The sequence below is a fragment of the Thalassophryne amazonica genome, chromosome 2 (genome assembly GCF_902500255.1).
Source record: "Thalassophryne amazonica chromosome 2, fThaAma1.1, whole genome shotgun sequence".
NCBI lineage: Eukaryota > Metazoa > Chordata > Actinopteri > Batrachoidiformes > Batrachoididae > Thalassophryne > Thalassophryne amazonica.
Genome location: NC_047104.1, coordinates 119,038,299 through 119,051,791, shown reverse-complemented (window position 1 = coordinate 119,051,791; position 13,493 = coordinate 119,038,299). Strand labels below are relative to the sequence as shown.

Genomic DNA, 13,493 nt, shown 5'->3' with positions numbered 1-13,493 from the left:
ATATATAATAGCAACTAATGAACATAAATAAATAAATAAATACATACATACATACAGAAATAAATGTTTCCTGTGAACACTGAGTGACTCTTACACCTCCATTTCATCCCTGTCTTATTTAAGTTTAATGACAGTTTGTTTCGGTCAAACCATATTTTCAATGTGTTAATTTTTTCAGTGATTTCCTCCAGAACTATCTGCCAAACTAGAAAACTGCTGCATCCTATAAGAGCAGAATACTACTGGAATGAATTTGAATAAGGAAAGTTGTATTTTTTTTTTTCCTCACTAAATGGATGCTGCACTCACTGCAGTTTATCGTCTGGAATAGTCCCAGATTACATTTCAGAGCTTCTAGAATTCAAACATTTTCGTGCAGGTGGTGTTGGGGGGTAATTTTGGGTTTCAGCTTTTTTTTGTTTTTCACCACTTTCATCCCTGAATATGTCAATCGTGACTCACGTTTGTGCGGATTAAAGTTACTAACTGGGACTCCTGTCTTGTTGCAAGAAAGAAACAAGAATCGTCCTCCGTTCTGTTCACACAGCTCCAAACGCTGCGCGGCTGTCTGATGAGTCAAGTTAGAATGATAGAATCCAGTCTGAATTAATAACTTCAAAGCGAAACACCGTTTTGTTTATTGTTATTTATGTCCAGATCAAGGGTACAGTGACCAATTTCATATTTATTTACTTTAAGACTCAATGAAATACATAGAAAACCTGTAAAGCCTACTTTTAGTACAAAATTAACAAGAGGTATCGATAAGGGAATCGATAGGGAATCGGATCGATAAGCAGAATCGATAATGGCATCAATATCGATAAAAACTTATCAATACCCTTCCCTAGTCATGACTAAGAGAAGAATGAGGATTTCTGCCAAATCTGCAGGGTCTATCCATCGTATGCTGACAAGTAAGTAAAGTATATGCTTGGTCCTGGTAGACCCTGGCTGTTTTGATGCTAGTTTAAAAGTCTAACCAGCTGTTCTTTGTGGAAACCCCACGGTGACAACATTAGCAAAGGAGCCAAGCATAATTTTTTTTTTTTTTTTTTTTTTAATTTTTAGATCTATAACTCCAGTCCAGACAAGGCATACTTTTTAGTTTTGATATGGACCTACATCTGTATTTTACATTTCTGACTGAGTTAGCCAACTCTGAGGGTTCCTAAAAAATGCCCTCTAAATTTTATGGGAGTGACTTTATTTTTTACACTTGAGAATGCCCTCTGAAAAATTCTGTTTTATTTAACTTCATGGTTCCTAGACTATTTTATGTTTTTTTTCTGGATTGGTTTATATTATATAGGCAGTTTTATTTGCAGGATTTCAGGGTGGAATATCATGAACTCTCGCGCACAAAACCATGGGCCAGTGCTCCTACACTGTGGGCCACTAACTTCTAAATTCTACTGGCCCTGTGGGCCAGTGGGGCAAATTGGTTTATGTCAAGCCCTGTAGTAGGGAATTCCCCTTTGGCTGACCTGGTAGAGCCATAAGTCATCCAGTCACATTTGTTTTGTTCTTAAAGTAAGCCTGGTGTCAACTATTTTTGGAATGCAGAAGAACAGGATTAGATAACATTAGGAAACATCTTTAAAAAAAGAAAAAAGCCTGCCCCCTTCTGGAACAAGATTGTTTGGACAAATAATATAAAGATTAACCTGTATTAGAATGATGGGAAGAGAAAATTATCAAGAAGGAAAAGAACAGCTCATGATCCAAACTACACCACGTCATTGTTTAACATAGGGGGAGGCAGTGTTATGACATGGGCATGGATGGCTGTCAGTGGAACTGGGTCACTGGGGTTTATTGATGATAGCACTGCTGATGAGTGCAGCATAATGACTTCTGATGTGTGTAAGTCTCAAGTGTCTGCTCAGTCAGCCAAATGCTGAAAATTGTGAGGATGAAGCTTCAAAGTACAGATGGATAATGATTCAAAATATATTACAAAAGTAGCACAAGAGCGGCACAAGGCAAAGGATTGGAATATTCTTCCATGGCCAAGTCAGTCACCTGAGCTCAACCAAATAGATTGTGCTTTTCATATAATGAAGACAAAACCGAAGGCATAAATTCCCCAAATCAAGCAGCAACTGAAGGAGGCTGCAGTAATTATCTGGCAAGCTATGTCACGGGAGGAAACTCGACATTTTGTGGTTATTGACTGTACGTTAAAGAAGGCATGTAATACGGTCTGTGGTCACTCAATTACCAAGCTATGAATTTGTGCAGAAGTCACTAACCTGATCCTGGTGATCACCTGCACCTTTATTTATTCTTCCGTTACTGCTCAGTTCACACCTGATTAGTTCAGTCTGATGCCTGCCAGCGACATGAGGAGAGTAGGTCCGACGGAAAATATGCAAGACAAGGTCTCCAGTTGCAGTGTTGGCGACTGCTACATTAGTGTTAATGTGTTAAATTTCCGCTGAACCTCTTGTACGATCCGGTGTGACATTCTTTTGTGTTTGTTTGTTTTACAGGGGCTCACGGGACACATGTAGCAAGTATTGCAGCAGGATACTTTCCTGAGGAGCCAGAGCGCAATGGTGTCGCCCCTGGTGCCCAAATCCTGGCTCTGAAGATTGGTGACACACGCCTCAGCACTATGGAAACAGGCACAGGACTCATCCGTGCGGTATTCCTTGCAGACTCTTTCATATTGCAGGATTAGCGTTAATAGTTGACATTCACCATTTTAATTTTCCTTTTTGAGTGAACACTTACTGTTTCATCATGTTGAATGGTTATTTTCTCATGTGTCTTTTACTCAAAGATGATTGAGGTCATCAACCATAAGTGTGACCTGGTTAATTATAGTTACGGGGAGGCCACCCACTGGCCCAATTCAGGGTAAGTATCGTGTCATTGTTGAACGTAGGCATAGTCATATACGAGGTCTGTCAATAAAGTATAGGTCCTTTTTATTTTTTTCAAAAACTATATGGATTTCATTCATATGTTTTTACGTCAGACATACTTGAACCCTTGTGCGCATGCGTGAGTTTTTCCACGCGTGTCGGTGACGTCATTCGCCTGTGAGCACTCCTTATGGGAGGAGTCGTCCAGCCCCTCGTCGGAATGCCTTTGTCTGAGAAGTTGCTGAGAGACTGGCGCTTTGTTTGATCAAAATTTTTTCTAAATCTGTGAGACACATCGAAGTGGACACGGTTGGAAAAATTAAGCTGGTTTTCGGTGAAAATTTTAATGGCTGATGAGAGATTTTGAGGTGATACTGTCGCTTTAAGGACTTCCCACGGAACGAGACGTCGTGCAGCGCTCTCAGGCGCTGTCGTCAGCCTGTTTCAAGCTGAAAACCTCCACATTTCAGGCTCTATTGATCCAGGACGTTGTGAGAGAACAGAGAAGTTTCAGAAGAAGTCGGTTTCAGCATTTTATCCGGATATTCCACTGTTAAAGGAGATTTTTTTAATGAAAGATGTGCGGACGGGTCCGCGCGTCGGAACGCAGCCGCCGCGACACTCCATCCCACAGGAAAAACACCTCTGTTGGAACATGTCCAGCTGTTAAACAATTTCTCATATACTCACTCCACTGAAAGCCATCAAAAGCCGCCTGGATTTTACAAATGGTTATCAACACGGAGGTGTTTTTCCTGTGCCGCCGCACAGCGCCGGCTGCGTCCCGACGCGCGGACCCGTCCGCACGTCTTTCATTAAAAAAATCTCCTTTAACAGTGGAATATCCAGATAAAATGCTGAAACCGTCTTCTTCTGAAACTTCTCTGTTCTCTCACGACGTCCTGGATCAATAGAGCCTGAAATGTGGAGGTTTTCAGCTTGAAACAGGCTGATGACGGCGCCTGGGAGTGCTGCACGACGTCTCGTTCCGTGGGAAGTCCTTAAAGCGACAGTATCACCTCAAAATCTCTCATTAGCCGTTAAAATTTTCACCGAAAACCATCTTAATTTTTCGAACCGTGTCCACTTCGATGTGTCTCACAGGTTTAGAAAAAATTTTGATCAAACAAAGCGCCAGTCTCTCAGCAACTTCTCAGACAAAGGAATTCCGACGAGGGGCTGGACGACTCCTCCCACAAGGAGTGCTCACAGGCGAATGACGTCACCGACAGGCGTGGAAAAACTCACGCATGCGCACAAGGGTTCAAGCATGTCTGACGTAAAAACATATGAATGAAATCCATATAGTTTTTGAAAAAAATAAAAAGGACCTATACTTTATTGACAGCCCTCGTATGTTCGTGTTGAGTAGTCGAGTGTTCTCAGTGTTTTCCCTTTGTTCTTCAGGAGGATTTGTGAGGTGATCACAGAGGCTGTGCAGAAACACAACGTGATATTTGTTTCAAGTGCAGGAAACAACGGGCCATGTCTGTCTACAGTTGGTTGCCCTGGAGGAACTACAAGTAGTGTGATCGGTACAGCACAACTGATCATTTGCTATTAATGTAGTTTAATTACAGGAAGAAAATTACAGTGGTGTATTTGGGCAATAGTAGGTTTTAAAAAACTGAGATGGGGAGGGAGTTAAAGTCAAAAATGTATGAGGAAAAGTTACACAAATTTACAAGGTGAAAAAACTTGAATGATGCAGTGTTGGTTAAAAAAAAAAAACTCAGATAAGACGTTAATTTTTAGCCAGTTTTACTAACAGTCCTGTTACCTTGTCCCTTCAGGCGTTGGAGCATATGTGACCCCTGACATGATGGTGGCAGAGTATTCCCTGAGGGAAAAGTTGCCTCCTAACCAGTATACTTGGTCATCCAGAGGTCCCAGTACAGATGGAGCACTGGGAGTCAGCATCAATGCCCCAGGTGGCGCCATTGCGTCTGTACCTAATTGGACCCTTCGTGGAACCCAGTTGATGAATGGCACATCCATGTCATCTCCCAATGCCTGCGGAGGCATCGCGCTAATCCTCTCAGGTGTGTGGGTTTCAGCTCATGGATACATTGCATGTGTGGCTGTAAAGGATGTGAAAATGTAGACCTTCTGGTTTTGCTGATGCAAGCATATCATTGTGTTTATTCTTGTTAAGGGCTGAAGCAGAATGATATGCACCCCTCTGTTCATGCTGTGAGGAGAGCGCTGGAAAACACGGCTCTGAAGGTTGATGACATAGAAGTGTTTGCACAGGGCAATGGAATAATTCAGGTAGGTGGACTGTTGCTACTCAAAGGTATTATCTTTTCATGTCAAAAGCCCCATTCACACCGGGCTTACATACAGTTGCACTGTGATGCGTACGGAGTACACTGGAAAATTGCACAGATTTGGCGTAGTCCCTATGTATGCTGGTGTATCGTGGCGTATGGTTGCATTCCTAGTCTTGGTTACAGTTGCATATGGTTGCTTACTGCCACGTATGTAGCCCTCACCGCTATGTTGCTGCCTCTCACACTCCACTCCTGCCTATTTTTATTTATTTATTTATTTATTTGGCATTCTGGAAATGGGCTCTGTTCTCAAAATGGCACTGATGTACAGCGGGACTCAAGTTGCTGTTTCGTCATGGCTGCATAGTTGCAGTGAGATAGAGAGAGAGAGAATCATCTTGCGCACAGAGGGGAAATGCTTGGCTGTTTAGACTGTCTGGGCATGGATTTATTAACATGCCATAGTCATGAGAGAACTTAAGCAGGTGAAAGTGCAGCGGAACAGCAGACAGCAATTGCACGCGTTCTGTCCATGAGGAGTGTATGGTGGACATGACCTCTCGCTGGCGATTGGTCTGTGAGCAGGAGTTAATGGACTTCATATAACTTGCCACAATCTGGAGAGAACTTGGAGGTAAAAGAAAGGTGCAGCACTACAGCAGTGATGGCGTGGAAGATCCATCCATGAGGAGTGAACAGTGGACGTAGACATGTCCTCTTGCTGGCGATCTGTCCATAAGGAGTTGATGTGGACATGTCCTCTGAAAGTGAAAGCTTGGCCTGCCTCTTCTTCTTCTGTGGTTTTGAAGCTTCACTGCCAGCGAAGTCCAGCGGGATGAATAAAATCTATCAATCCACGTATGTACTGAAAAAACCTAAAAGGATTTTTTTTTTTTTCACCCTGGCATAGTGTTGTGTAGAATTGCGGAGGCTTGGTGTACAGTTGTGTAGATTTACATATAGTTGTGAAATGTTGTGTAGGCTTGCTTAAAAACTGCGCACTTTCTGTGTCCAGTGCTCTACGCAGAAAAAGTTGAATGGGTTTAATTTTTTGCGTCCATCTCGCGTGTCCCTCCGCCCCAATACGCAGCTCTATGTTGGCCCTGGTGTGAAAGGGGCTAAAGCACAGTGTGTAGTTTCTGTGCTACATTATGTTGTCTTTCGTGTGTGTGTGTGTGTGTGTGTGTGTGTGTGTGTGTGTGTGTGTGTGTGTGTGTGTGTGCTTGCACATGTTCCTGTGAACACAGTTCTGTAAGAATACATGGTATAGGCTTGGTATTTATACCATTTATACCCTGTAAGGAGTTCATTAGCTTATTGTCATTCTTTGGAGTTTATATTTGCATATTAAATATTTTTCCCCAACACTCATTACTTGGGAAAACTTGAACAGAGATTTCATATTCAGAATGTGTGGAAGGTTTTTGTGTTGGCACAGATATGTTGATGTGTGGATATATGAATTTGAAAATGTATTTTTGTCAAAATACTCAGGTAGATTAAAGTAGGGGTGGGTGGAAACCCCGTCCCCACAATGTTCTGCTGAGTGAAAATACTTTTCATACAGACATAACTCAATGCAAAGTAATTTTAAATTCAATTTATTTTCATTTATATAGTGCCAAATCACAACAAAGTTGCCTCAAGGCGTGTCACACGAGTAAGGTCTAACCTTACCAACCCCTAGAGCAAGCACACAGACAACAGTGGTAAGGAAAAACTCCCTCTGATGATTTGAGGAAGAAACCTCAAGCAGACCAGACTCAAAGGGGTGACCCTCTGCTTGGGCCATGCTACAGACACAATTGACAATTTCACAATAATCATGCAGCTGACTCATGTCTTACTAATCCTTAATTAACACACTCACAGACATTAAAAATATTTGAATCATTACATTTTTCAAGCAGATTTTAACTTTGAAACAACAGATTTGTAAATAAATACAGTCCAGGTTAAACCTTTTGTCGCAAAAAAGATCATTATTAAAGGGGTTGTATGTATTATGCAGTAATCCAGTGTCCAGTGAAAAATACCATGATAATTTTAGGTCATTTCATCTGCCCTGCGTTCAGCGGTGTCTACTTTTTCCAGGGTGACTGGCAAAAGTTTCCTTATCCTCTTTTATTTCAGTAATTTTTCTTGTGTTGTTGTACTTGTAGTAATCTGCAGCATCTCTCCCTGTCTTCATCTCAGGTGGACAGGGCACTAGACTACCTCATTCAGCACGCGTCTCTACCCACAAGCCGCCTTGGCTTTTCGGTTACTGTGGGATCACAGAGAGGCATCTACCTCAGGGACCCGTCCCAAATTCTTGCACCGTCAGATCACGGAGTTGGAATTGAACCCATATTTCCAGAGAACACAGGTGCAAAGTGTGCGCATTAACACAGTCATCGCAAACACTTTCCGTATGTTCTGTCCTTCTTTCCAGCAAGTGATTTTTAAGCGACAGCTTTTCTTCATCTCTTTCTACTCTCTTATTTCATGCATGTTCTGTAACAAGGAAACTCTGAGCGAATCTCCTTGCAGCTCCACTTGGCGCTTACTTGTGCTGCTCCGTGGGTGCAGTGTCCGTCCCATTTAGCACTGATGAACCAGTGTCGACACGTCAATGTCCGCATCGATCCTGTTGGCCTGAGAGAGGGCGTGCACTACAGTGAGGTACAGACACAAATGAGAGGAGGAGGAAAGGTTGACCTTCATATTGTGCACATTCATGCTCACCCCGTCAATGCTTTTTATAGGTGTGTGGTTACGACACAGCAGCACCCAGTTGTGGGCCGCTCTTCAGGGTTCCCATCACAGTCATTATCCCCACCAAGTAAGTGTTTTGTCACAGTGCTTCCAGTAAGGTGTTTGTGTTTGCTTCTCTCTAACAGCTCTCACTCACTCTCTTCCCTCCGACAGAGTGACGAACACTCGTAATCATGAGGTGTGTTTCTCAGACGTCCACTTCAGACCTGGACAGATCAGACGCCACTTCATCAGTGTCCCTCAGGGAGCCTCGTGGGCAGGTCAGAATCTCTGAGTGTGTGATAACTGCGTGTTTTACAAAAAAAAAAAAAAAAAAAAAACTGAAGGGATGTGGTTTGAAATGCTTAACACAAAGACTTTTATTCTTGATTTTATTCTTGTGTTTCACCTACAGAGGTCACATTAACATCGCATTCAGGGGACGTGTCTTCAAAGTTTGTTCTCCATGCAGTGCACCTGGTCAAACAGCGAGCGTACAGAGCTAATGAATTCTACAAGTTCTCCTCATTGCTGGAAAGGGGCTTGTTAACCGAGGCATTTCCTGTGCTGGTGCGTAAATTCCTCTTACAGCGATTTTAATTATAGAGCGATATAGCTAAAAGATTGTTTTAAATGTAAAATCACAGTTGGAAAGGGTTTTTTTTTAATTATCATTATTTTTAATAGCACAAGCTGTGACGTGTGTGTGTGTGTATATGTGTATATATATATATATATATATATATATATATATATATTCTTTAAGTTTCTAATGCATGTTCTTAATGCATTAACAAGCTGTAAGTGATAGTGTGTGTTTTGTGCTCATTTGTTTTTTTTGTTTTTTTGGTGAAAGGATGAATCACTTCTCATTTATGATGTTTGAAAACCTGTTTTGCGCTGTTGGTTTGCTGCCTGTTGCACATCAGATGTGCTGCATGTGCATGGCAACTATGTTGTTGAACTGCAGCGTGTCGTGTGTGTATTCTGTTTTGTGGCAGGTACAATCAGAGCTGTCAGTCAACATGAAGCTGGCCTTTGATAATGGCCATCATTAATAAAATAATATGTTTGACTGTTGGGTTTCTGCTATGATGATATAGCACGTGTACTATATTATTTAAGTCACACCTGTCAAAAAATGCCTCTTGAAGAGGAAGACAACATGTCGTACCTTTTTTTTTTTTTTTTTTCTGTATTATCAGCTTCTTAATTTAGGATTTTTGTGCATTATTGTAGTGTACTATTTATTATTGGCATTTTTTCTTTTGAATGGAGTTTATTTGTTTTAGAGCTTTGATTCCTGCAAAAGCCATCTTGAAATAGTTGTTGTTGTCCATACCCGCTTACTCCAGTTAAGGGTTACGGGTGGCTGGAGACTATCCCTGGTACACCCTGGACAGGACGCAAGTCTGTCGCAGGGCCTTATTATTATTATTGTTGTTGGTGTTGTTATCATTAATAATAAACATGAATGCCATATGTCATGTCAATCAATCAATCAATCAATTTTTTTATATAGCGCCAAATCACAACAAACAGTTGCCCCAAGGCGCTTTATATTGTAAGGCAAGGCCATACAATAATTATGTAAAACCCCAACGGTCAAAACAACCCCCTGTGAGCAAGCACTTGGCTACAGTGGGAAGGAAAAACTCCCTTTTAACAGGAAGAAACCTCCAGCAGAACCAGGCTCAGGGAGGGGCAGTCTTCTGCTGCTCATGTTTGGAGGAAACCAGGTACCATCCCTACAGTGAAGCATGGTGGTGGCAGGATCATGCTGTGGGGATGTTGTTCAGCAAAAGGAACTGGGAGACTAGTCAGGATTGAGGGAAAGATTAATGCAGGTGATGAAAACCTGCTCCAGAGTGCTCTTAACTTCAGACTGGAGTGACCGTTCATCTTTCAGCAGGACAATGACCCTAAGCACATAGCTAAGATATCTAAGAAGTGACTTTGGGACAACTCTGTGAATGTCCTTGAGTGGCCCAACCAGAGCCCAGACCTGAATGCGATTGAACATCTCTGGAGGGATCTGAAAATGTCTGCGCACCGAGGCTCCCCATCCAAGAGGAATGGGCAAAACTGCCCAAAGATAGGTGCACCAAGCTTGTGGCATCATATTCAAGAAGACTTGAGGCTGTAATTGCTGCCAAAGGTGCATCAACAAAGTATTGAACAAAAGGTGTGAATACATATGTACATGTGATATCTTATTTTTTTATCTTTAACAAATTGCAACAAAAAAAACTTTTTCATGTTGTCATTATGGGGTGTTGTGAGTAGAATTTTGAGGAGAGAAATGAATTTACTCCATTTTGGAATAAGACTGTAACATAACAAAATGTGGAAAAAGCGAAGCGCTGTGAATACTTTCCGGATGCACTATTGACATTTTCTTGCATTTATGCATATGTATGAAAATGAGGTAAAGTGTTTATTTCTGTGCTTTCACTCTACTCTAGTCAGGTAAGATGGTCGAGCTCTGTATTGCACGCTGGTGGGCGAGTCTTCATGACATCACGGTGGACTACAGCATCTCATTCCATGGACTGTCCACTTCTCCTTCTCCTCTGCATGTAGTAAGTATAAGATACACAAGAGCATCCAGCAAGTACAGCTTTAGCATGGTGTTAGTTTTCTGTCTGTAATGTTTTTGTGTTCTCTAATACAGCACGCTTCAGATGGAGTCACGAGTTTTGAAGTCTCATCACCTCTGAGGTATGAGGAGGTGTCCCCCACCATCACCCTCAAGTCTTGGGTTCAGCCCCTCAGGTGAGGCTACAGTCACCTGCATATCCTGTTGTCCCCTGTCTTTGTGGTGTATTTCTTTAATGTTTCTTGTTGTAGGCCTGTGAGTTCTAAAATAAAAGCCCTGGGAGTGAGGGATATCTTACCTAACAACAGACAAATCAGTGAGATTGTTCTCACCTACACCTTTCACCAGGTACACACACACAGTCGGAACAATTTGAGACCCTATTGAAGATCTCACTCATTCATTCATGTCTGTGTATAACGTTGTTTTGCTCCATTTTCAGCCTAAGAGTGGGGAGGTGACCCCCAGCTGCCCCCTGCTGTGCGAGCTCCTGTATGAATCTGAGTTTGACAGTCAGCTGTGGATGCTGTTTGATCAGAACAAGAGACTCTTGGGCTCAGGAGACGCCTACCCACACCAGGTACACCCACAGCCCGTCTGAAGAGTCCAGCTCTGAAGCTGAGTTTGTTTTACAGAGGAACACCTGCAAAATCAGATTGTGTTCTTGCACGTTTGAATTTTGTATCCTGTTTTAATACTTTAGTATTCTCTGAAGCTGGAAAAGGGGGACTACACGGTGCGTCTGCAGGTGCGCCACGAGCAGTCCAGTGAGCTGGAGCGACTTAAGGACTTGCCATTTGTGATTTCCCATCGGCTGTCCTCTACTCTGAATCTGGACATCTATGAGACGCACCGTGCTGCGCTCATAGGCAAGAAGAAGGCAAACTCTGTTACGTTGTCCCCGGGGTCGACACAGCCCTTCTACATAACGGCTTTGCCAGATGACAAGTAAGTCAAGTTAGAAATGTTTCACTGGCAATAGATGATTATGTTATGAAATTAAAGACATTGACGCCAACAAAAGAACATGAAACAGAGTGCAGTTCATAAATGTCCACTTCAGTCTTCCTTCTTTTCATTTGGAGATGATAATATCTAATAATAATTAGATGATACCGGATGCTAAGGGCTATCCGGTCCCTGTACGACCGCAGCAGGAGCTTGGTTCGCATTGCCGGTAGTAAGTCAAACCTGTTTCCAGTGCGCGTTGGCCTCCGCCAGGGCTGCCCTTTGTCACCAGTTCTGTTCATTATTTTTATGGACAGAATTTCTAGGCGCAGCCAGGGTGTATAGGGGGTCTGGTTTGGGAACCACAGAATCTCGTCTCTGCTGTTTGTGGACGATGTGGTTCTGTTGGCTTTGTCAAATCAGGACCTTCAGCGTGCACTGGGGCGGTTTGCAGCCGAGTGTGAAGCGTCCGGGATGAAAATCAGCACCTCCAAATCCAAGGCCATGGTTCTCGACCGGAAAAAGGTGCTTTGCCCTCTTCAGGTCGGTGGAGTGTCCTTGCCTCAAGTGGAGGAGTTTAAGTATCTCGGGGTCTTGTTCACGAGTGAGGGATGGATGGAGCGTGAGATCGATAGACAGATCGGTGCAGCATCTGCAGTGATGCGATCGCTGTATCGGACTGTCGTGGTGAAGAGAGAGCTGAGTAGGGGGGCAAAGCTCTCGATTTACCGATGGATCTACGTTCCGATTCTCACCTATGGTCATGAGATTTGGCTCATGACCGAAAGAACGAGATCGCGAGTACAAGCGGCCGAGATGAGTTTCCTCCGCAGGGTGGCTGGGCACTCCCTTAGAAATAGGGTGAGGAGCTCGGTCACTCGGGAGGAGCTCGGAGTCGAGCCGCTGCTCCTCCACGTCGAAAGGAGTCAGTTGAGGTGGCTCGTACATCTTTTCCGGATGCCCCCTGGACGCCTCGCTGGAGAGGTGTTCCGGGCACGTCCCATCGGGAGGAGGCCCCGGGGAAGACCCAGGACACGCTGGAGGGACTACATCTCTCGGCTGGCTTGGGAACGCCTTGGGGTGTGTGTGGATCGGGAGGTCTGGGCGGCTTTGCTTGAGCTGCTGCCCCTGCGACCCGACCCCGGATAAAGCGGAAGAAAATGGATGGATGGATGATAATATCCTCCTTACGTGCATTGGAGATCTCCTTGACCAGTTTTTGGTGTAAAGCTTTGTGAAAGCGCTCATATGTTGTTCTCCCACTGTGTCACTTCACAGGTGTTGCTTTTATACATGCACACATTTTACAGATGCACTTCATACAGAAAAGTGGTCGAATTTTAAACAAGTATGGGTTTTGTCTGATGCTTCATCTTTTGTTGAACAGCTGAGAAGCCATGACAGTCTTGTCAGATGTCTGTCAAAACAACATATCTTTCTTAAAATCAGACATTACACCAACTTTAATTAATTCCAAGCAAATATCCGTCATTGCCAGAAAGCCTTTATACTCCCACAGCTCTCATCACATTTTTAATTTGCTGAAAGTATTTTCTTGTGTAAATTGGCAATACTGACTAAATATGGGGCACTGATGTCATGGATGTTGGAGTCGTCATCATCGTGACTGTAGAAGAATGCCCTCAAAATACACAGCAAAGCGTTCCACATCATCAACTTTCATGTTCATCAAACGAGAAAGTTTGTGGAGCATTATGTGACCAGCATGACATTAGCTTATATCTGTGCAGCCCAGAAGATGCCACAAAATAAGTGATGCCGTTGACCAGGGAAATTAAAGCACCCTTCTGGATTTGTGGCACTGAAGACCAGAACAAAACATTACCATCTGATTTGGAGATCTCAGCTGGAAAATGACGGCTCTGCAGTATGCTACTTTTTAATAATGTTCAGTAACATATTTGACATACTAACTAGCAGAAATAACCGTTGGCTAAGATGCATAATGCAAAAAATAACAATAAATGCAGTGCCCATATTAAATTAGAATGAATTGTTTGAAAAAGACTGTAAATACTGGTGCTGTCATTTTTTTTGTGGGAA

General features: G+C 43.0%; 1 protein-coding gene across 2 annotated transcripts in view; it reads left to right on the top strand.

Annotated features, from left to right (window-relative positions):
* LOC117529776 (tripeptidyl-peptidase 2-like) overlaps window positions 1-13,493 on the top strand; it is a 48,151-nt gene that overhangs the window by 18,575 nt on the left and 16,083 nt on the right. For both annotated transcript variants that reach the window (XM_034192642.1, XM_034192635.1), the window contains exons 7-21: window positions 2,496-2,650; window positions 2,789-2,865; window positions 4,281-4,408; window positions 4,667-4,915; window positions 5,029-5,144; window positions 7,343-7,514; window positions 7,653-7,810; window positions 7,894-7,970; window positions 8,057-8,163; window positions 8,298-8,452; window positions 10,348-10,464; window positions 10,557-10,657; window positions 10,733-10,829; window positions 10,924-11,061; window positions 11,185-11,429. In XM_034192642.1, the coding sequence (XP_034048533.1) occupies window positions 2,496-2,650; window positions 2,789-2,865; window positions 4,281-4,408; window positions 4,667-4,915; window positions 5,029-5,144; window positions 7,343-7,514; window positions 7,653-7,810; window positions 7,894-7,970; window positions 8,057-8,163; window positions 8,298-8,452; window positions 10,348-10,464; window positions 10,557-10,657; window positions 10,733-10,829; window positions 10,924-11,061; window positions 11,185-11,429 (2,092 nt within the window). The remainder of the gene's footprint in view (window positions 1-2,495; window positions 2,651-2,788; window positions 2,866-4,280; window positions 4,409-4,666; window positions 4,916-5,028; window positions 5,145-7,342; window positions 7,515-7,652; window positions 7,811-7,893; window positions 7,971-8,056; window positions 8,164-8,297; window positions 8,453-10,347; window positions 10,465-10,556; window positions 10,658-10,732; window positions 10,830-10,923; window positions 11,062-11,184; window positions 11,430-13,493) is intronic.